Below are 18,911 nucleotides of genomic sequence, written 5' to 3'. Positions count from 1 at the left end.
ATAAAAGAGGGGCTAAGGAGATAGCTCAGTGGGTGAAGAGATCTTAGCGCAGATTCTCAGTGCCCATATGAAAGCCATCTGTAATAGCATACATGTGCAACCTTAGAGCTTGTGAGAGGTGCATGGAGACAGATGGATCTCTGGGGCTTGCTGTTAGTCAGTTTAGATAAAACAGAAAGCCAACTCTAGTGAGAGATCATGTCTCAGAAAATAAGGGGGAGCCCAGGCATTGTGGTGTACACCTTTAGTCCCAGCACTTGGGAGGCAGCAGCAGGCAGATCTCTCTGAGTTTGAGGCCAGCCTGATCTACACAAAGTTCCAGGACATCCAAGGGTACACAGAGACTCTGTCTCAACACTCGCCCCACCCCCAATCCCTACCCCACCCCACCCCCCTTGCCCCCATACACACACAGGAAGGTAAAAAAGAAAGAAACAAAATAAGATGGAGAGCAATAGAGGATGGTGCCTGGTATTGATGCTTGGCTTCCACGCATGCACACACGGGCATTAACACACACATGAATATACAAGACACATAAACAAAAAATAGTATTGGGTGACCTGAAAATCACAGTAACTATATAGGTTACTGTCCACAAATAAAGCCTGATTACAACACAGTCATTCATTTTTTTAAACTGATGCAGTTCCTTTATGTTGTAACACTTGAAAGGTTGTAACAACTGTAAAGTCCACAAAATCAACAATACTTATCATTTGGCTTGTTATAGGAAAAGTTAACCAATTTTTAAACTGTTAGCATAGCATAGACACACAATTACATTTCTACAAGTAAAAATTTCCAAATTTTTACTTACCTCTTTGAAACTTTCTTATTTTCTCTTGAGCCTCTTTTTGGCCTTGTTTGTTTTTTTCTATCTTAAAGGCAGCTGCCTGCTCCTTTGCGTCCAGAAGTTTGGCTGAAAGGTTCAAGTACCTTTGATTCTTTTCCAAGTAAAATGATGAAGAGAAAATAAAAAAAGTCTAAGAACAGTTTATCTGTGACCACTATTTAGTGTCAGAACCTATGATCCTTAGACCTAGCAAATCACCTTCTAGAACTTGTCAGAGAGAAATAAGACAAATGTAAGAGACATGAAAGGTGGAGGAAAACTCAGAAAACACAAGGCTATGACTCTGTAGCAAAAACTACAGAGGAGAATGCTCAACCCTGATGACTGCCTTTCTCCCTGGGTTAATAAGCGACAGCAGATGATAAACCCATTAGCATGTGGAGGAGACAAGGCATACGAGGGTGATGTTATGAAATATAATGGTTATATCCAGAGGAAAACACAACACAGTAAGCACAACTACCAATTGCTGGAGTAACAGGAGGAGGTCTAGCTACTGTCTCAAATCTACCCCATTCATACTATTTCTTCCCACTTTCCTTTATAAGATACCGACACCACCATTCCTCTACTTATGTATCTTGCCATTTTTGTTTTTCTGTCACTAGCCTTTGGTGGTAGCACTGTAGGAGATGGGGCCTGTTGGACATTACATGAACAGGAGTGTGCCCTTAAAGGGGATATTGAGACTCCAGTCTCTTTTGCTTCCTATCCACCATAAGATGAATGCTCTTCTAGTGACACTGTCATCATGATATTACCTGCCTTACCACAGGCCCCAAATTAATGCAGCCCAATGATCATGGACTAAAGCCTCTGAAGCTAGGAGCCAAAATAAACATTTTTAACATTTTAAATTGACCCAGGTAACACATATAGCCTCACACTTTTATTTTTCTTAAGATACCTATTTTTCTTTCCCAATTGCTGGCTTCCTCTATACAGGAATATGCTTTGCCTTTCTTCTATTACTCAGAATTTAACGTATTATTTACACATAACAGCCATGTTGAAATAAGTTAAGTTTATCTTTTTAAACATGGGAGAAATGTAATTAACACTTACTAGTTAGTTACTAAGTGCCAACATTTTACCTGTATGTTATTCTGTTTAGTTTTTACATATCTTCTAAGAGTTATTGGTCCAATTTAAAAGTGAGAAAAACAAAGAGCAAATAAGGTTAAGCACTGTGCCTGGTAATGCCCAGGATGCTAGAGGCCTGATTTGGAGTTCTACTCACAGGATCAAACTTCTCTTCGTCGTCTAAGCTTTTAGAACTCTCACTCTTTTCCTCTTCATTTTGTTGTTCAGCATATTTCAAAATCCACTCTTTCATGTTTACCTCCATATTTTTTTCTTCCTTTTTTGGCTAAAAAGAGAAAACATATATCTGAAAGATTGAGTTAGAAACAGATGCTGAAACTATTTAAGCTCTATTTTTATAAGTTCTTCACACTACAAAAACAGCAGACACATAAAAATTGCAAGTCATGTTATTTAATATATAGCAAAGGACAAGCAACTAAGCATTTTTAAAGAAGTCTAAACTTATAATCCCAGCACCAGGAAGTTGGGGTAAGAGGATTGTGAGTTTTAGGTCAGCCTGGGATACACAGCCAGTTCCCACCAAACACTAAAAAAATAAACTAGAAGAGCATGTTAGCCTTTTTGTTCTATTTTGTTTACAGAATAAAAAAAGAATTAAATAGCATCCTTGAAAACTATTGTTGTTACTGAAAACAGTGGTTTTATAAGGATAATGCCTCCCCAGATGTTTGATTATAAATATTCAAGAGAAATGCCCTAATGAACTATACCTCCCAGAGTCCCAGTATTCATGTTGTCATGAAGACCTTGGGGTTGGCCGTGTGACTTGCTTCAACCAATATAACATTATCAAGTATGATTAAAGCAGAGGTTTAATAAGCATATGTACATACAGGCTCATTAACCTTGAAATACAGCTAGACTTCCATACATGTGGGACCCACATTTGTGGACTCAGTCAGCTTAGATACTGAATATTTAGGATAAAGTTGTATCAATACTAACAGTGAGACTTTTTTGTTACTACTAATTCCCAAACAACACATTTAAACAACTATATATGTAGCATTCCCAATATTCCTGGGTTATAAATTATCTAAATACTCGAAGCATGAGAGGTTATATATACGGGGTTTGCTAAATATTGTATCTTAAATGTGTGCCTTTAGTACCTGAAAATTTTGGTATTCTTGGGGGTCCTGGAGTCAATCCCTTTCAATTATCAGGGGCAATTTCACTTGTTCTTGAGAGCCAGATGACATGTACCACCACATGTGAGGAAACCCAAGACAGTCACTGGAAAGACTAAGTAGAGAAAGGGACGCCTGACTGGTCTCCAGTAGAAGCATTAGTCACATGAGTAAAGGAGCCATTTTGGATGTCCAAGCACACTCCTTATAGAACAGAGGTATTTTCAGCTGACCCTGGCCCAGACTACAGAAGCATGAAAAATAAGAAACTTGATTTAAGCCACTACCTATTGGAATAATTTTTAACAATAAAAGGCAAGACAGACAGTGATAGAACAGCCTGGAAACCTGTTTACTTATTTTTGCTTTTTTGAGACAGGGTTTCTCTTTGTAGTCCTTGCTGTCTTGGAACTTGCTCTGTAGACCAGGCTGGCCTTGAGTTCATGCTAATTTTTCTTCTTCTCTCTGTGGTGGCTCCCATAGGCTCATATATTTGAATGCTTGGTCATTAGGGTACTAGGAGGTGTAGCCTTGTTGGAGTAGGTGTGGCTTTGTTTAAAGAAGTGTGCCACTAGGGAATAGGCTTTGAGGTTTCAGCTCAAGCCAGACCTAGTGTCACTCTCTTCCTGCGACCTACTGATTGAGATGTAGAACTCTCAGCTCCTTCTCCAGTACTGTGTCTAATTGCATGCTGCCATGCTTCCCACCATGACAATAATGGACTAAACCGCTGAACCTGTAAGCCAGCCCCAATTAAATGTTTTCCTTTATAAGATTTGGCATGGTCACAGTGTCTCTTCACAATAGAAATCCTACTAAGACACTTCTTTGTTGAGACAGGGTCTCACTATGTAGACAAGCTAGCCTTATCCTTGTGATCCTCTTGCCTCTGCCTTATGAATGACATAGAGGTGATGTGTCACTGACCCCAGCTTAAAGCATTTTTTTAAATAAAAAGAACTTTTTAGGGTGCGTGTGCGTGCGTGCGTGCGTGCGTGCGTGCGTGTGTGCGTGCGTGCGTGCGTGCGTGTGTATGCTACATGTATGTCTGTGGATGCCAGAAGAGGGTGTCAGATTCTCTGGAGCCTGAATTATAGGCAGCTGTGAACTGCCTCATATGGTTGGTTGCTGGGAACTGAACTCAGGTCCACTAAAAGAGTGGCAAGTACTCTTAACCACTGAGCACTTAACAACCTCTCCAACCCCCTAAATATTCAATTCTTAAATTACCTTAATCTTTGTGTCTTCTTCCTGCTTTTTGGTTTTCATTTGCAAAGGAGGTGAAAGAGTAGCCTGTATCTGTGGAGACTGGAATTTTGGCCTACTTTTAGGCTGTTGCTCTTCAAATTCTTGACTGAATCCTTCAGGAAGTGCATCTTAAAACAAAATGTATTGAGGATAAACAGGCATATTATATGCCAGACTCAAAAATGCTTATGAATACACATAAACCCATCAAGATTCAGAACATCTAATCCCATTCTCCCCTCATCTCCTACAAGAGAGTCTAGGAGAAGTCAGGTTCCACATACCAAATTAGAGGTGTGTGCCCTCATCAGACAACAGCTAACCCACTTCTAGCTGCTATTTATTTTACCTCACTAGTTAAGCTCTGAAATGTTCTTTAAAAAGATTTTAACCTACCTCACTTGATGGTTTTGTGTCTGTATCTGTACCTTAGTTCCTTACCAAAGGTTACAACCTTCTTCTACCAAACAAGCTTCTACCAAACCAAACCAAAAAAACAAAAACCCAAACCAAAACAAAACACAAAAACCTCCAGAGACAGAGACATAGCCTGTTTTAGAAAAAGAAATAATTAATGACAATATTGCTTACCATCTGAAAGATTTAAGCAGAGCCAATCCAAGGCAGAATGAAGGTCACCTCCATGCAAGAGTGTATTGGTCATAGCATCTTCAATATCCTTAGTTTTAAAGGAAAATGCCTGTAAAGCCATGTATAAGTCCTACCAAAGAGAAATATGAGTTACATTTGCTAATTTGATCATTGTTTTTAATACCTAATTTCATTTTCTCATTAATTTTAAGTCAAAAAATGGATACACTGTAATTTCAAGAATATTTTGTTTTGTGGAGTGCTGGGCGGTGGCTCAGTGGGAGAGTATTTTCTTAACATGTTAAAAACTCTGGCTCAATCCCTAGCACTCCCAAAATGAGAGAGAAAGGTAAAGGGAAGGAGGCTAGGAAGATAGGGAAATCCTACCTGGTAATTAAAGTTCAATGAGCTCATTAGAATAAGAATTTGGGAACTACAGGGTTTTTTTGTTGTTGTTGCTTTCTACTTTTTCTGAGACAGGGTTTCTCTGTGTAGTTCTGGCTATCCTGGAACTCGCTTTGTAGACCAGGCTGGCCTTGAACTCAAAGATCCACTTGCCTCTGCTTCCCTGGCTGAGATCAAAGTGCTGCCTGGGATCAAAGGTAGGTGCCAACAGGCCCGGCAGATTATTAGAAATTTCCTTATCCAGCTTTTCTTTAATTTCTCATGTGTCTGACTTATGTCTACTTAGTAGAAATGAACCCTTCCTTAATAATTTTAATAGTTATATACCATTGGGTAGATATATCATAATTTAAGTACACATTTTCTAAATGTAAATACTTAGGATTTTCTTTAGTGTTTTAACAAACATCTCTCCTATAAAGTATTTAAATTTACCTCTACAGCATATTTCAAAAGTTGAACAGAACTGGTTTCAAGCTTATTCTGATATTTACCAATCAATAACTTTAATGCTACAATCTGGCATCTTTCCAAGTCTCAAGTCTTTCATTTGAAAAGACTGAACAGATTGCGGGATTATCATGTCAGAGCACGTAAGCAAAATGCAGGGCAGAATGTAACATACAGGTACTCAATGATGTATCTTGGGAATGCAACTTACTGTGTATGTCACCATTTCAGTGTGTGCATTGAAATATCAGACAATTCTCTCCCTGTGCTTGTAATTAGAAACCATCTACATGTGATCCCAATGGAAGTTTAAAAGATTCACTTTTACACTTAGAGCTGTCTATAAATTATCCCCAATAAATGTACAAGATCCTAGATTCAATGCCTACCTCTGGAAGGAGGGAAAAAAATAGCCCCAGTAAGCCAGGTATTGCCAGACTAGGATACAGAGGGATCCTGCCTCAAAGAAAAGAAAGCTGGGTAGTGGTGGCACATGCCTTTAATCTCAAGAGACTGGTAGATCTCTGTGAGTTTGAGACCACCTTGGTCTACAGAACAAGCTCCAGGACAGCCAGGGCTATTCACGGAAAAACCCTGTCTTGAAAAAACAAAGAAAAGGAAAGAAAAGAAAAGTGGTGGTTATGGTGGAAAGTACCTGTAATTTTTTGGCAGAAAGTCTTCCAGAAATCACTCCCTTGTCATTATTTTGCTTTTTATGCTCATTTATCACTCCAATAATTCTTTGCTCTAGTTTATTATTAATTACCACCTGTTAAAGTCAAGAACATTTGCAGTAATTAGAAACTAAATTATCAAAATATTACAGGCAAATCATACAGGTTTCTTATATTTCTTCCAACAGACACAAATTTTAGCTAAAAGAAGATACAGTAAATAGCTTTATTTTTTAGATTACCATGCATTTGACCACAATCCTACAACATGAGACCATATTCTAACTGGGATATGGAAAACAACATCACATATCGCAAGGGGAAAAACACCTCTTATAAAGCCTTCCAGGCACATGTCTTAGATGACTCTGGGGTAGCCAGGTGAAGATTCCCAAGCCCTGCCCCACTGAATTAGAATCCTTAGGGTCAGAATCTAGCAATTTACCTTATGCAAAGCACCCCAAGCAAACAGTTTCACAGACTGACAACTAGACTAAAACTGACATGCCAAGTCAAAGTAAATCTCACCTATCCAATAGTAATAGGTTTTAAATCTTTGGCTCCCAGTTTGTTTCCTATTTTTGCTACTAGCCATTTACCTTCTATTGTTTAGCTATTTTAACTGAAAAATACACAAATGTTTTATCCACAAAAAATAGCTTCCCTTGATAACTTAACTAAATGTTATCTAGTGAGCACAAAAACATACTCCAGAAATTTAGTGTGGTCTAGGAGAATTGAAAGCTGTAATCCAGCATGACAATGCTTGAAGATACATTAAATGCTAATATCACCACTTAGAAATTATGAAGGACATCATGCAGGACAAAGAAAGCTTTACCCAGACTTTCCTTCATTTCTCATGATAGGCGAGAATAGGATATTATTAATATAAATTAAATATAATATAAATAAGATGTTGTTAATATAAATTACTATTAATATAAATAGAATATTATTTTTTAAAAAATTAAATATCCCAAATTTTCTTGTTATTTGAGGATGTAACTTTAAAAGAGATTTATTTATTTGTGTGTGTGTGTGTGTGTGTGTGTGTGTGTGTGTGTGTGTGTATGCCATGTATGTGTGGGTGTTTGCAGAGACCAGAAGGTGTTGGACCCCTGAGACTGGAATGACAGGTGGTTGTAGCTGCTTAATGTAAGTGCTAGAAAACAAGCTGGGTCCTCTACAAGAGCAGCAAGCGCTCTTAACTGCTTAAAGTCTCTGCACTTTCTTTAGAGAGATTGCTTCCTGAAATGAAGCAAAATGTTGCTTACTCACTTTCAAAATAGATTTGTCCAGATTTGCAGAACCACCGGAATCATTTGCAGAATTGAAACTATAAATTTTTGGACCTGTATATAATAGACAATAAACAGTCAGAGAATTTAATGATTAATATTCATTACATCATTTTCATTTTCCTCTAAAGGTTGCTAAATAGTAAACCTCTGATTTTAGCTCTTTCCCCTTACTTTACTAAAGAACTCAACCCTCAAAAATTTCAAAATAATGTCTATCTATATACTCAATGTCTATCTATATACACCTGAGATAAAATATTTTCATCTTCACATTTCTTTTTTTCTTTTCTTTTTTTTTGGTTTTTCAAGACAGGGTTTCTCTATAGCTTTGGAGGCTGTACTGGAACTCACTCTGTAGACCAGGCTGGCCTCAAACTCACAGAGATTTGCCTCTCTCTGCCTCCCAAGTGCTGGGATTAAGGCGTGTCCTACAACTGGCCAGATTAGATGTTCTTATGATTGACACCTAGCTGAGACATCTTGGGTGTTCCTAGGGGATGATCAAATCTAATGAAAAAAATACTCTTTCCTGAAAATGGGATGCTGAGTGAGGAGACAGGTTGGAGAGAAGTCATCTTTTCATCTTGGCCTCAAGTACTAGCTTCTAAAGGCTGTCACAAGTCACCACGCTGGATGCCTACATACAGGGGAAATCTGTCCTTCCAGTTTCAAAGGCTGGGAGTCCAAAAACAAGGTTTATGTTCTCTCTCAAGGATTTAAGCCATAATCCATCCTATATTTAAACTGAGAATTTCATACATGTATACATTGAAATATGATCATAATCATACTCCCATTTCCCACCTTCAAGTCCCCCCTGTAACACCCCTAACAAGCTACCCTCCAAACTTCACATTTTCTTGCTACTTTGATAACCCACTGCGGTGGTTTAAATGAGAAACGTCCCCCATGGGTTCATGTATTCAAATACCTTTTCCCAGATGGTGGTACTGTTTCTGGAAGTTATGGAACCTTTGGGATAAGGACCCCTGCTGGAGGAAGTACATAGCTGGGGGTGGACTTTGAGGTTATATAGTCTCACCCCCCTTCATGTTCCTGCTCTTTGCTTCCCATGTGTTGATGAAAATGTGAACAGCACTTCTTAAACCTACCTCCTTGCTCTACTGCCTGCAGCCATGCCTTCCACCGTGATTTGTGTGCCTGGGAAAATGTGCACAGCATTCATGGGAAGTGAGAAGACAACTGCAGGAGTTGGTTCTCTCATCCCACCACATGATCAAGCTCAGGGTTGGTGGCTAGTGCCTTTACCAGCTGAGCCATCTGCTGGCCTCTTCTAGGTTTTGAGAAAGGTTTTCACTAAATGGTTCAGGCTAACACTTAACTCACTTTGCACTTGGGTTACCTTGAGCATGTAAACCTCTGCCTCAGCCTCTTGAGTAGCAGGAATAACAGGCCTCCACCAACAAGTCTGGCTAAAGACTTCTTTATTCTTAAAAATTATTGAGGATTCAAGTACATTTTTATTTACATGAATTATAACTATTGATTTAAGATTTATCATTATATAAATTAAAAAGTAAATTTTACTCATTAGTCATTAAAAATAAGGCTGTATGTTAATGCAAAGAAAACTTTAGCAAAGCGTATTTTCCAAAACAAACAAAATATATTTTCTATGTTTTGAAAAGCTTTCTTTGTTCTTGGTGCTGTTTCTTGGGCACATGTGGGCTTAGATAACAAATCTCACACATTTGGAGTTTTACTCTGCTTGGGCAGATACAACAAACTAGTAAATTTTTCTGGATGGCTTACTCAAGGGAAATTTATTTCTCACAGTCTGGAGTTCAAGAACTGTAAGATCAAGGTGCCAGCTGGATAGGTTTGATTCTGGTGTCTCTTGTCCTTTTATGTATGTTGTATGCTGTATGTTCACATGGTCCTACCTATGTGCTTACCTAGAGAAAGACTGTGTTCTCAGGAGGTCTTCTTACGAGGAAACTAATTCTACTGAACAGATCCTACCCTTCAACTTCATTGGCCCTAATCACTTCCTTACTGCTTTCACACACACATTTTGGGAACACACCCATTAGTCTGTACCATCTAGCTTGGCACTGAATCTGATATTATAATATGTATCACTGTAGACTCTAGAAAACTCTACTGCACAACTCATGGGAAAACAAAGCACAAACAGAGCACAAGTTTAGAACTCTTCCAGCATCAGTTTTAACATCACAGCTGTCCCCAGAAGTATCAGGAGTTCCTTGGGACTCTCTGAGCACACTTCTGAGAGCCGAGGGTTTATAGCAACAGCCCCAGAATATTACCAAGTATGGCCTTGTCCTAAAATGAATAATCAAGCCAATACTGGGGAAAGAGTTGAGCTTTTCTCGGGCTTGAGATTGTAAATTCCTTTACAAATACTGTTGGTTTGTTTGAATTTAGTAAATTGAACATACTGAAGCAAGTTCCCATTTGTCTCCTCCAACCTTTCACCTAAAACTTTCACTTATCTTACTTCCTTGCTTTCACTTCAAACTTCCAGTATAAATAAGAAAAGAGCTGACTTCCTGGAAAACCATCAGGTGACTCAAAAAATCCTGCAGTGGCATTTACAGCAAGGAGACCAGAACCCTAGATGAGTGTTTTCAGACTACAGTGTTCAAAGGGACTGAAGAAATGAGACCTTACTTACCATAGAGATACTAGCAATTCAACTAAGGTCCTCTCATTTGCAAATTCATCTCAATGAATTAACAATTCCTGGCACAATACAAAGTACAATAATAAAAACTCAAAGTTGTTTTTTATGATGCATTGTTATATCTACTAATGCACTATTAATGAGGTGCTGAAAAGTCTTATGTTCTCTTTTCCTCAATTTTCCTAAGAATGCTTAGGGAAAAAAATGAGTTCCAGGACAGCCAGGGCTACACAGAGAAACCCTGTCTCAAAAAAACCAGAAAATAAAACATAACAAAAAACTCCCTAAAACCCAGTATCTTATGCAAAGAATATGTGGTGAGCTTCAGACAGCCTAAACACACACCATTCCCATCAAAGCATGATACACACAAAGCCAGTGGCTATAAATTTCAAAGTTAATTACACACTACACTGTAATTAGAGGGAGTTTGTTTAAAGTCATTTGTACTGATAGGGAAGTATTCTGCTTTAAAGTATAATTATTAAAATGTATATAGAGCATATGAAGTGATAAATGAAAAACACGTTAAGTGAAATGGTTCATAATAAGTCATTCAATTTCTAAAAACTTAAGATTATACGGTACTACAAGTAGGAGAAAGCCTAAAGGATAAATGTGTATTGAATTTTTTCCTGTTTCAAGTGACATACTTCATTTCACATTTTGTTCTCCAAGGAACCATGGAATGTTTTTATTATTATGAATGTTTTTCAACATTCTAAAGCTTTTATAATTGAGTAGCAGAAAATATATTTATGATGATTTAGCTGCACAGCATGAATAGCTGGTTGTATAAAACTGCTTAGTAAAAATTTTAAATTTTTCATTTTTCATTACATGTATTTGTGTGTGTGTGTGTGTGAGGGAGAGAGAGAGAGAGAGAGAGAGAGAGAGAGAGAGAGAGAGAGAGAGGCCAGTGGAGGTCAGAAGACAACTTCCAATGGTCAGTTATCTCTTCACCTCATGGTTCCAGAAATCAGTCTCAGGGGACTCAGGTCACCAGGCTTTAAATCTGAGCCATCTTGCTCCCCAGCACCCCACCCCCTTGCTCTACTTTTCAAATTGATGGTTCATTCCTTTCCTCTCCTGTCTGTCTATTTTCAGAATGTCAAGCTTCTAGTTTCTTACATGTGTCTAATCCATTCTCCAGGAAAAAGTGAAGGAGAAAGTAGCTATGTAAACTTGCTAAATTAGTAACTCTTTCTAAAAATTCTAAGTCAAGCTTGGTAGTGGGGCACATACCTTTAAATACACAGGCAGAAGCAGGAGGATCTGTGTTTGAGGTCAGTCTGATCTACAGAGTGAGTTCAAGGAAAGCCAGGGCTACACAGAGAAACCCTGTTTCAAAAACAAAAACAAACAAAAACAAACAAAAACTCTAAGTCAATAGTCATTGAATAAAGTTGGTTCCCATTCTTATGTCAAGTAAAATGCTTAAGATTTATGACAGCTATTTTTCTTACCACTTATTTCAGATGGTAGAAGTTAACAGAAATCTAACTGCAAGATGGTCAGTATGAAGCATCTCTAAGACAAAAGTATTACAAAGTCCAAATGTATAACCAAAAGGTCATGTAACAATGGACCACACAACATCTTCAAAGTGACTCAATTGATTAAAAAATAAATAAACCAGAGTCACTTCCATACTGTCTAATATTTTCTCAGAGTCCATTCCTCTTATATCTTGTTATCTTCATATCCACACCGAAGCTAATGCCCCCTTATCAGTAAGACATTTGAGTTAGCTCTAACTTCCTTTTCATTAGCCAAAAGATTCAAACAGGGACTCTGGTGGTTTAAAACAAAGATCCAGTATCTATCCTCACTGGGCTCATATTCTAGGGGAGTAATATAATAAGCAATTGATTACCAAAATCGGCTGTGAGCAGCAAGTGCCGAGTGCTAAGAGTGAAGAAAGGCAATCTGAATTGATAGGACCTATGAGAACACGTACAAATGGTAGCACTTTGGACCTGTCAGCTAAGAATTCAGAGCAGTTATTCTCCCCACTATTTAATACTACCACCAGCCCTCACTTCCCACTGAACTTGGTCTGGCCCCTTCTCAGGTTTTTGCCTCATTTTAATACTTTCTCTCCCATTCCTGCCACACATTCTTCCTAGACCAACCAGATTTGCTCCCCAGGGCTTTGAGCTTCTTGTTTTCTCTGCCTTAATATGATCTCCAGGAATCCAAACAGTTGTTTGCGTTATCTCAGCTTAAATGTTTTATATGGGAAGCCATCACTATTCCAAACCAAAACAGAAGACTCATCCAATTTTTACCAAGTCACTATTTTCTGTTTTTCATGAAATAGTCTGTTTGGTAAATTGTGCAAACTTGGAAGTAACCCCCCCATTTCAATTTATTGGTGTTAATAACTCATCTGACTGTCTCCTCATCATTTATCTAAGGAATTTTTTTAATAACAAAAAAAAGCATTGAACTAGACATTTCAGAACTGTTAACACATATCCATTATATACTATAATTTTGTAAGCTGCATAAAATGTATAATTCCTCATGTAAGGGAAGACTTAACTATCATAAAGACTGATATAAACAACCATGGCACATGAAATATAGAGGTCAGAAAGATTTCTTTTATTAAAGCAGTGATATCTGAAATGGGTGGTATAGGGTTTTGGTGGATAGTTCTAGGGACAAATGACATCTCATTCAAGGAAAAAATTAGATATGATGAGGCCGAAAGCCAAGTTCTATTTGGAGCCAAGAAGACACCAGATTTCCAACGGCTAAAAATAGATTAGCAAAGACACTAGACTTCCATGCTAGATGAATTGTTTGATTTTAGTACAATTAATAAGGATGCTATAGAAGAACAAGGACATGATCAATCAAAGTAGCATTTCTGAAAGATCAATCTGTTGTCATGTTGGACTAACTGGAGGAGAAAAGAGCAAAACTCTAGAGACCTATCAAGAGGCTCTGTTGGTACTCCATGTGAATACTTAAAGGAGAATGTGAACAAAACATGACAAGTCAAAGGTATGTTAAGATTATACAGGGCTTGGCTACAGAGTAAATGCAAACCAAGGAAAGCATCAAAAGTAACCTAAGGGGCCAGCAAGATGGCCTACGCCATAAAGAAGCCTACTGCCAAGCTTGATGATCTGAGTTTAATCCCTGGATCAACTCTCACAAGTTGTCCTCTTACATGTACATGTGTGTGTGCACACATATACAAAATAAGTAGATGTTAAAACTATTTTTAAGCTGGGCAGCAGTGGCTCACGCCTTTAATCCCAGCACTTGGGACAGAGAGGCAGGCAGATCTCTGTGAGCTAGAGTCCAGCCTGGTCTACAGAGCAAGTTCCAAAACAGGCTCCAAAGCTACACAGAGAAACCCTGTCTCGAAACACACCACACACACACACACACACACACACACACACACACACACACACACACAGAATATAATGTAAGAAAATGCTGAAACGAAACAAGACAAAATGGCAGCCCACATATTGGAAAAAGATATTCACCAACCCCACATCTGACAGAGGGCTGATCTGTCCAAATTTTACAAAGAACTCAAGAAGCTAGTCTCCAAAACACCAAATAATTCAATTAAAAAGTAGGGTACAGAACTAAGTAGAGAATTCTTAATAGAGGAGTCTAAAATGGCTGATAGACACTTAAGAAAGTGCTCAACATCCTTAGCCATCAGGGAAATGCAAATCAAAACAGCTCTGAGATACTATCTTATTCCTGTCAGAATGGCTAAAATCAAAAACACCAACAACAGTTTATGCTGGAGAGGATGTGAAAAAAGGGGAACACTCCTCCACTGCTGGTGGGAGTGCCAACTTGTACAGCCACTTTGGAAATCATTATGGAGATTCCTTAGGAAAATGGGAATCAGTCTACCACAAGATCCAGCAATTACACTCTTAGGCATATACCCAAAGATGCAAATTCATACAAGGACACCTGTTCAACTATGTTCAAGGCAGTATTATTTGTAATAGCCAGAACCTGGAAGCAACCTAGATGCCCCTCAACCAAAGAATGGATAGAGAAAATGTGGTACATTTACACAATGGAGTACTACTCAATGGAAAAACAAAACAATGGAATCTTGAAATTCGCAGACACTAGAAACCATCCTGAGTGAGGTAACCCAGTCACAAAAAGACAAACATGGTATGTACTCACTCATATATGGATTTTAGACATGGAGCAGGGGATTGCCATCCTACAATCCCACTGCCAGAAAGTCTGGGAAACAGGAGAAGACCCTAAGAGAGATATACATCGTACCTTGGAGAAGGGGAAGGGGACAGGATCTCCTGAGCAGACTGGAAACATGGGGGGTGAGGAGAGGGAGCTGGGAGAAAGAGAATGGGAGAAGAGGAGGGGAGAGGAGAACATGGGGGAGCAGGAAGGTTGAGTTGGGACCAATAGAGGAGAGCAGGATGAGAGAAACCATAATAGAGAGAGCCATTATAGGTTTGAGGAGAGATCTGGCAATAGGGAGATTTCCAGAGATCTACAAGGATGACACCAACTGGCAATCTAAGCAACAGTGGAGAGGCTATCCTAAATGCTCTTCCCCTATAATGAGACTGATGACTACCTTATATGCCATCCTAGAGCCTTTATCCAATGGCTGATGGAAGCAGAAGCAGATACCCACAGCTAAACACTGAACTGACTCGTGGAACCCAGTTGCAGAGAGGGAGGAGTGATGAGCAAAGGGGTCATGACCAGGATGGTGAAACCTATGGAAACAGCTGACCTGAACAAGGGGGAGCTCTGGACCCCAGACTGATGGCTGAGAGGCCAGCATGGGACTGATCCAGATCCACCCTGATCAGTGGGTGTCAGTGAGGAGGTAGTAGATCAGTTTTTATCCCTGGCGTACAAATGGACTTTGGGAGCCCATCCCATGTGGAGGGATGTTCTCTCAGGGTTTGTTTCTAATTTAGAAAGAAAGAAAGAGAGAGAGGGGGAGAGAGAGAAGGAGGGAGGGAGGGAGGAGGGAGGAAGGGAGGGAAGGAGGGAGGGAAAAGGAAGGAAGGAAGGAAGGAAGGAAGGAAGGAAGGAAGGAAGGAGCTGAAATGTCTGTTTTGAGCTTGGAAACAAAGCCAGTATAAGAAATGTCAGTTGAGAAGTCATCTACAGGGCTGAAAGTCACTGACAACACAATGGCAAAGACACAAGTAAGGGCAACAGGAACCTCTCCTGGGAGGGCTGTAAAAAGGAACCACACTGTCAAGGAAAACACCTTGAGAAAGCTAACATTTTAGGACTGGAGGGAAAGGAAGACAAATCATATTATAATGACTATCAGTAACTTGAAAGAATTCAGTGAGATGCCAGTAGAGGTAGGGAAAGAAAAAGACCTTGGTCTGCAGCTTGTGACTGCTACAGAATTCTCAGGGGGAAATGTGTCACACTTGAAACCACAAGTCTAATAATATTTTGCAGTTACAAAGGACTACTTTCTAGGTATAAGTGTGGTACTAGCTTATTTCTCCAGTCTCATCCCCCCCCACACCTCCACAATGCTTTTTCTATGAATTCTTTAAGAGCTCCAAGCCTTTCTTAACTCCAGATCTTTGGATTGTTAGTTTTTTCTACCATGCTTTACAGATTTAACTTCAGGACAGCCTCTAACTTCACCTCGACTGTCCCTTTTTTATTATTCTTCACTGTAAAAGCAGGAACACACTGTTAAGCTTTCTTCCCAGGCTCCTCTTTGTGGGAGCTTAACGACTAATCATGTTTGCATGATTAGTAAATTAGATTCCTAAGCTGCTCTAGAGATGATTTTGTCAGTCTTATTATTGATTTGTGTATAAACGCATATGCTTGCAAGTTTTTGTTGACGAAATACAAAAAGAACTAACAAAAAGAACGCAAACACAACAAAACAGTATATAATTTTGATGTTTTTGAAACTAGCCAGAATAGTAGCAGGTAGGTACTAGTCACCTTCATGTTATCAAATCAATCTGCAGAGTAAGCAAGAATGTAAGTCTTCAGGAAGAAGCCCAGGAATTTTACAGTAAGTTAATCCAGTGTTCAATGTGTAAAGTGCTGTTATTCTTAGGAAATAGGACTTCTAGAACACACAAGGGCACTGCATAGATGCTGAAGAAGACACGAATGAAGATCAGACAGAAAATAGCGCTGGCATCAGGAAAGGAGGACTTCACTGTGTACTACTTACTACTTTGCATTAGCGGAGTAGCTGTTTTGACAGCTCAGGGTAGATTCCTACCGAACAACAGTAGATGCCATTACTTTTCTCTTAGAAGGAGAAAAGGAGTCAGAGTGACAACGCCATGCTGTAACGGAGTAACTTTCATAACTTTAATGGCCAAAGGCCCTTAGACCGACCTACAAGGCCACTCCACCGACAGCTAGCAAGCTCGTGCGTGCAGGATAACTAGTTTGGCTCTCATCAGCACGGCTGTGACTTCTTTGCTGCACAAGGAGCAAGGACTGAGGGTAGAAGACTGGGCACTGGACAAACGTACCTTGCTTGACTCGGGGCTCCCGGGTGCCGGTGGGTACGGCGGGCGCCGGCCTGGCTACGGGCTTCTTGCTCTGTTCCCCAACAGCTCCGGCCTCGGCACTTCTGGCTCTGGAAGCCGACACCGCAGCCCGCACCGCCGCAGCTCCCGGAGCCTTGTGTTTCTTGTTTTTGCCGCCCATGTTTCAGCTGCAGGAGAGTGTTCTTCCAGATCCAGGTCCCAGCTGCCACACAACAGAAGCCGGAGAGCGACTCACGTTAGCCGGCTCTCACGCCTCCACCCAGCCTCCTCCATCCGGGCTCCTCGGCTGAGGCTCCGGCCTAATTGGTCCGTTTTACCTGGCTCCGCCTCTTGGCTCCCGGGAGCCCGCGGCATGTCTGGAGTGGCGAGCCACTTATCGGTGAGTTTTTAGTCATCGAATTGCCCACCTCGCAGTGGTCGAAAAAGAAAAGAAAGGGGCAAAACCCAGACTAAAAGGGGAAAAGTCACGCAGGCTTTAAGACTCGATTATTTTTGATGCCTACGGGCCACCGTAGAGTCTCTATTTGGCGTCACTGTAGGTAAAATCGTGAGGCCTTCTGGGTAGGAGGGAGATTCGGTCTCAGAGCTCCGAAAGATGGCGGACGCTTTCGGGGACGAGCTTTTCAGCGTTTTCGAGGATGATTCGACCACAGCAGGAACCAAGAAAGACAAAGACAAGGAGAAAGAGAAATGGAAGGGACCGCCAGCGTCCACAGACAAGGCCGGGTAAGGAAGACTTCCAGGCTGTTTTTGCTTTTCCTGTTTTGGGTGCCAAGGAAGGAGGCCCGACTCAGACGAGGGGCACAGAGAAGTGGATATTTGTTGAGTGGAGTCCGGAGCTGAAGGAGTTTGAGGAAAAAGTTGGGGAGGAAGAAGACGTGGACTGGGGGGAAGTACGGACTCGGCGTCCGCAGACAGCGTGAGTTCCTGGCGCTACACTTCCTCAGGCCATGCTTGCTGACTGGAGCCCTAGCTTCGCACGCTGCGTCCAGGTTTTGGGGGGTTTTGTTGTTGTGGTGGTGGTGTTTTTGTTTGTTTGTTTGTTTTTTGAGGGGGGCTCACCAGCGCAACACCTCTCACGCAGTCTTTAAAAAGTTAAGAACTAGTTGAGCCAAGGTTGAAACGTTTAGGAAAGTAGAGTTTTTAACCGGGAGGGCAAATAGCTACGGAAGGAAGAGATTTAGTCTCCAAGTTGTAGGTTTAAGAAAAAAATCGGATTCAAGATCTCGCTCTTGAAAGTTAGGCAGGCCTCGAACTCGCTGTTCTCTTTTATTTCGGTTTCCCGAGTGCTGAAATTGCTGGTGTGCCCCCACTACACTCAGTCAAACCAGTATTTCTTTCTTTCTGCATCTCTTACCTGGACGCCAGGTGTGTGTGTGTGTATGTATGTATGTATGTATGTATGTATGTATGTATGTATGTATCTATGTATGTATTCATTCTCTTCGGGCTGAGGAGATGGCCAGTGGATAAGAAGAATGCCTGCTGTGCAAGAATGAGGACCTAATTTCGAGTCCCCAGGCCCCACATTAAAAAAAAAAAAAAATGCGTATGGATGTGTGAGAGCACCTGTAACTCCAGCACTGTGGGTCACCGAGACCACAGAATTGTTAGGGCTCCCACTCCAGCCTCAGAGTAATTTCAGTGAGAAACCCTGTCTCAAGGAAATAATGTAGGATGCTAGAAGTCCTCTGGCCTCCACCAAGTGCAGGTACCACACAAATAGACGAAAATATTTCCTCATTATCAAAGTTAGTTTCAAGTTGTCAACCTAAGGGATTGCTTTCACCAGATTGACCAGTGGACAAGTCTATGCAGCGTTTTCTTAATTGCTAATTTATGTGGTAGGACCCATTAGTATCTTCTCTGGGCAGGTGGGCCTGCACAGTTTAAGGGAATCGAACAAGCCAATGAGCAGCTTTTCTCTGTGGTCTCTGCCTCCAAG

The 18,911-nt window shown here is 40.4% G+C and overlaps 2 protein-coding genes across 2 annotated transcripts in view; one reads left to right on the top strand and one right to left on the bottom strand.

Moving 5' to 3' along the window:
* Dhx29 (DExH-box helicase 29) overlaps nt 1-17,274 on the bottom strand; it is a 45,416-nt gene extending 28,142 nt beyond the window's left edge. Inside the window, exons 1-7 of the mRNA XM_027401450.2 lie at nt 16,949-17,274; nt 7,743-7,816; nt 6,443-6,556; nt 4,933-5,062; nt 4,324-4,469; nt 2,097-2,225; nt 821-947 (exon numbers count right to left, since the gene is read on the bottom strand). Of these exons, the coding sequence (XP_027257251.1) occupies nt 821-947; nt 2,097-2,225; nt 4,324-4,469; nt 4,933-5,062; nt 6,443-6,556; nt 7,743-7,816; nt 16,949-17,126 (898 nt within the window). The 5' untranslated portion in view covers nt 17,127-17,274. The remainder of the gene's footprint in view (nt 1-820; nt 948-2,096; nt 2,226-4,323; nt 4,470-4,932; nt 5,063-6,442; nt 6,557-7,742; nt 7,817-16,948) is intronic.
* A 110-nt stretch (nt 17,275-17,384) lies between these two features.
* Mtrex (Mtr4 exosome RNA helicase) overlaps nt 17,385-18,911 on the top strand; it is a 57,940-nt gene continuing 56,413 nt past the window's right edge. The window contains exon 1 of the mRNA XM_027401453.2: nt 17,385-17,692. Coding sequence (XP_027257254.1) covers nt 17,562-17,692 — 131 coding nt within the window. The 5' untranslated portion in view covers nt 17,385-17,561. The remainder of the gene's footprint in view (nt 17,693-18,911) is intronic.

This window comes from Cricetulus griseus, chromosome 2, assembly GCF_003668045.3.
Source record: "Cricetulus griseus strain 17A/GY chromosome 2, alternate assembly CriGri-PICRH-1.0, whole genome shotgun sequence".
NCBI classification, from domain to species: Eukaryota; Metazoa; Chordata; class Mammalia; order Rodentia; family Cricetidae; genus Cricetulus; species Cricetulus griseus.
Note: the sequence above shows the minus strand (reverse complement) of the source record. Positions and strands in the feature narration are given on the sequence as shown.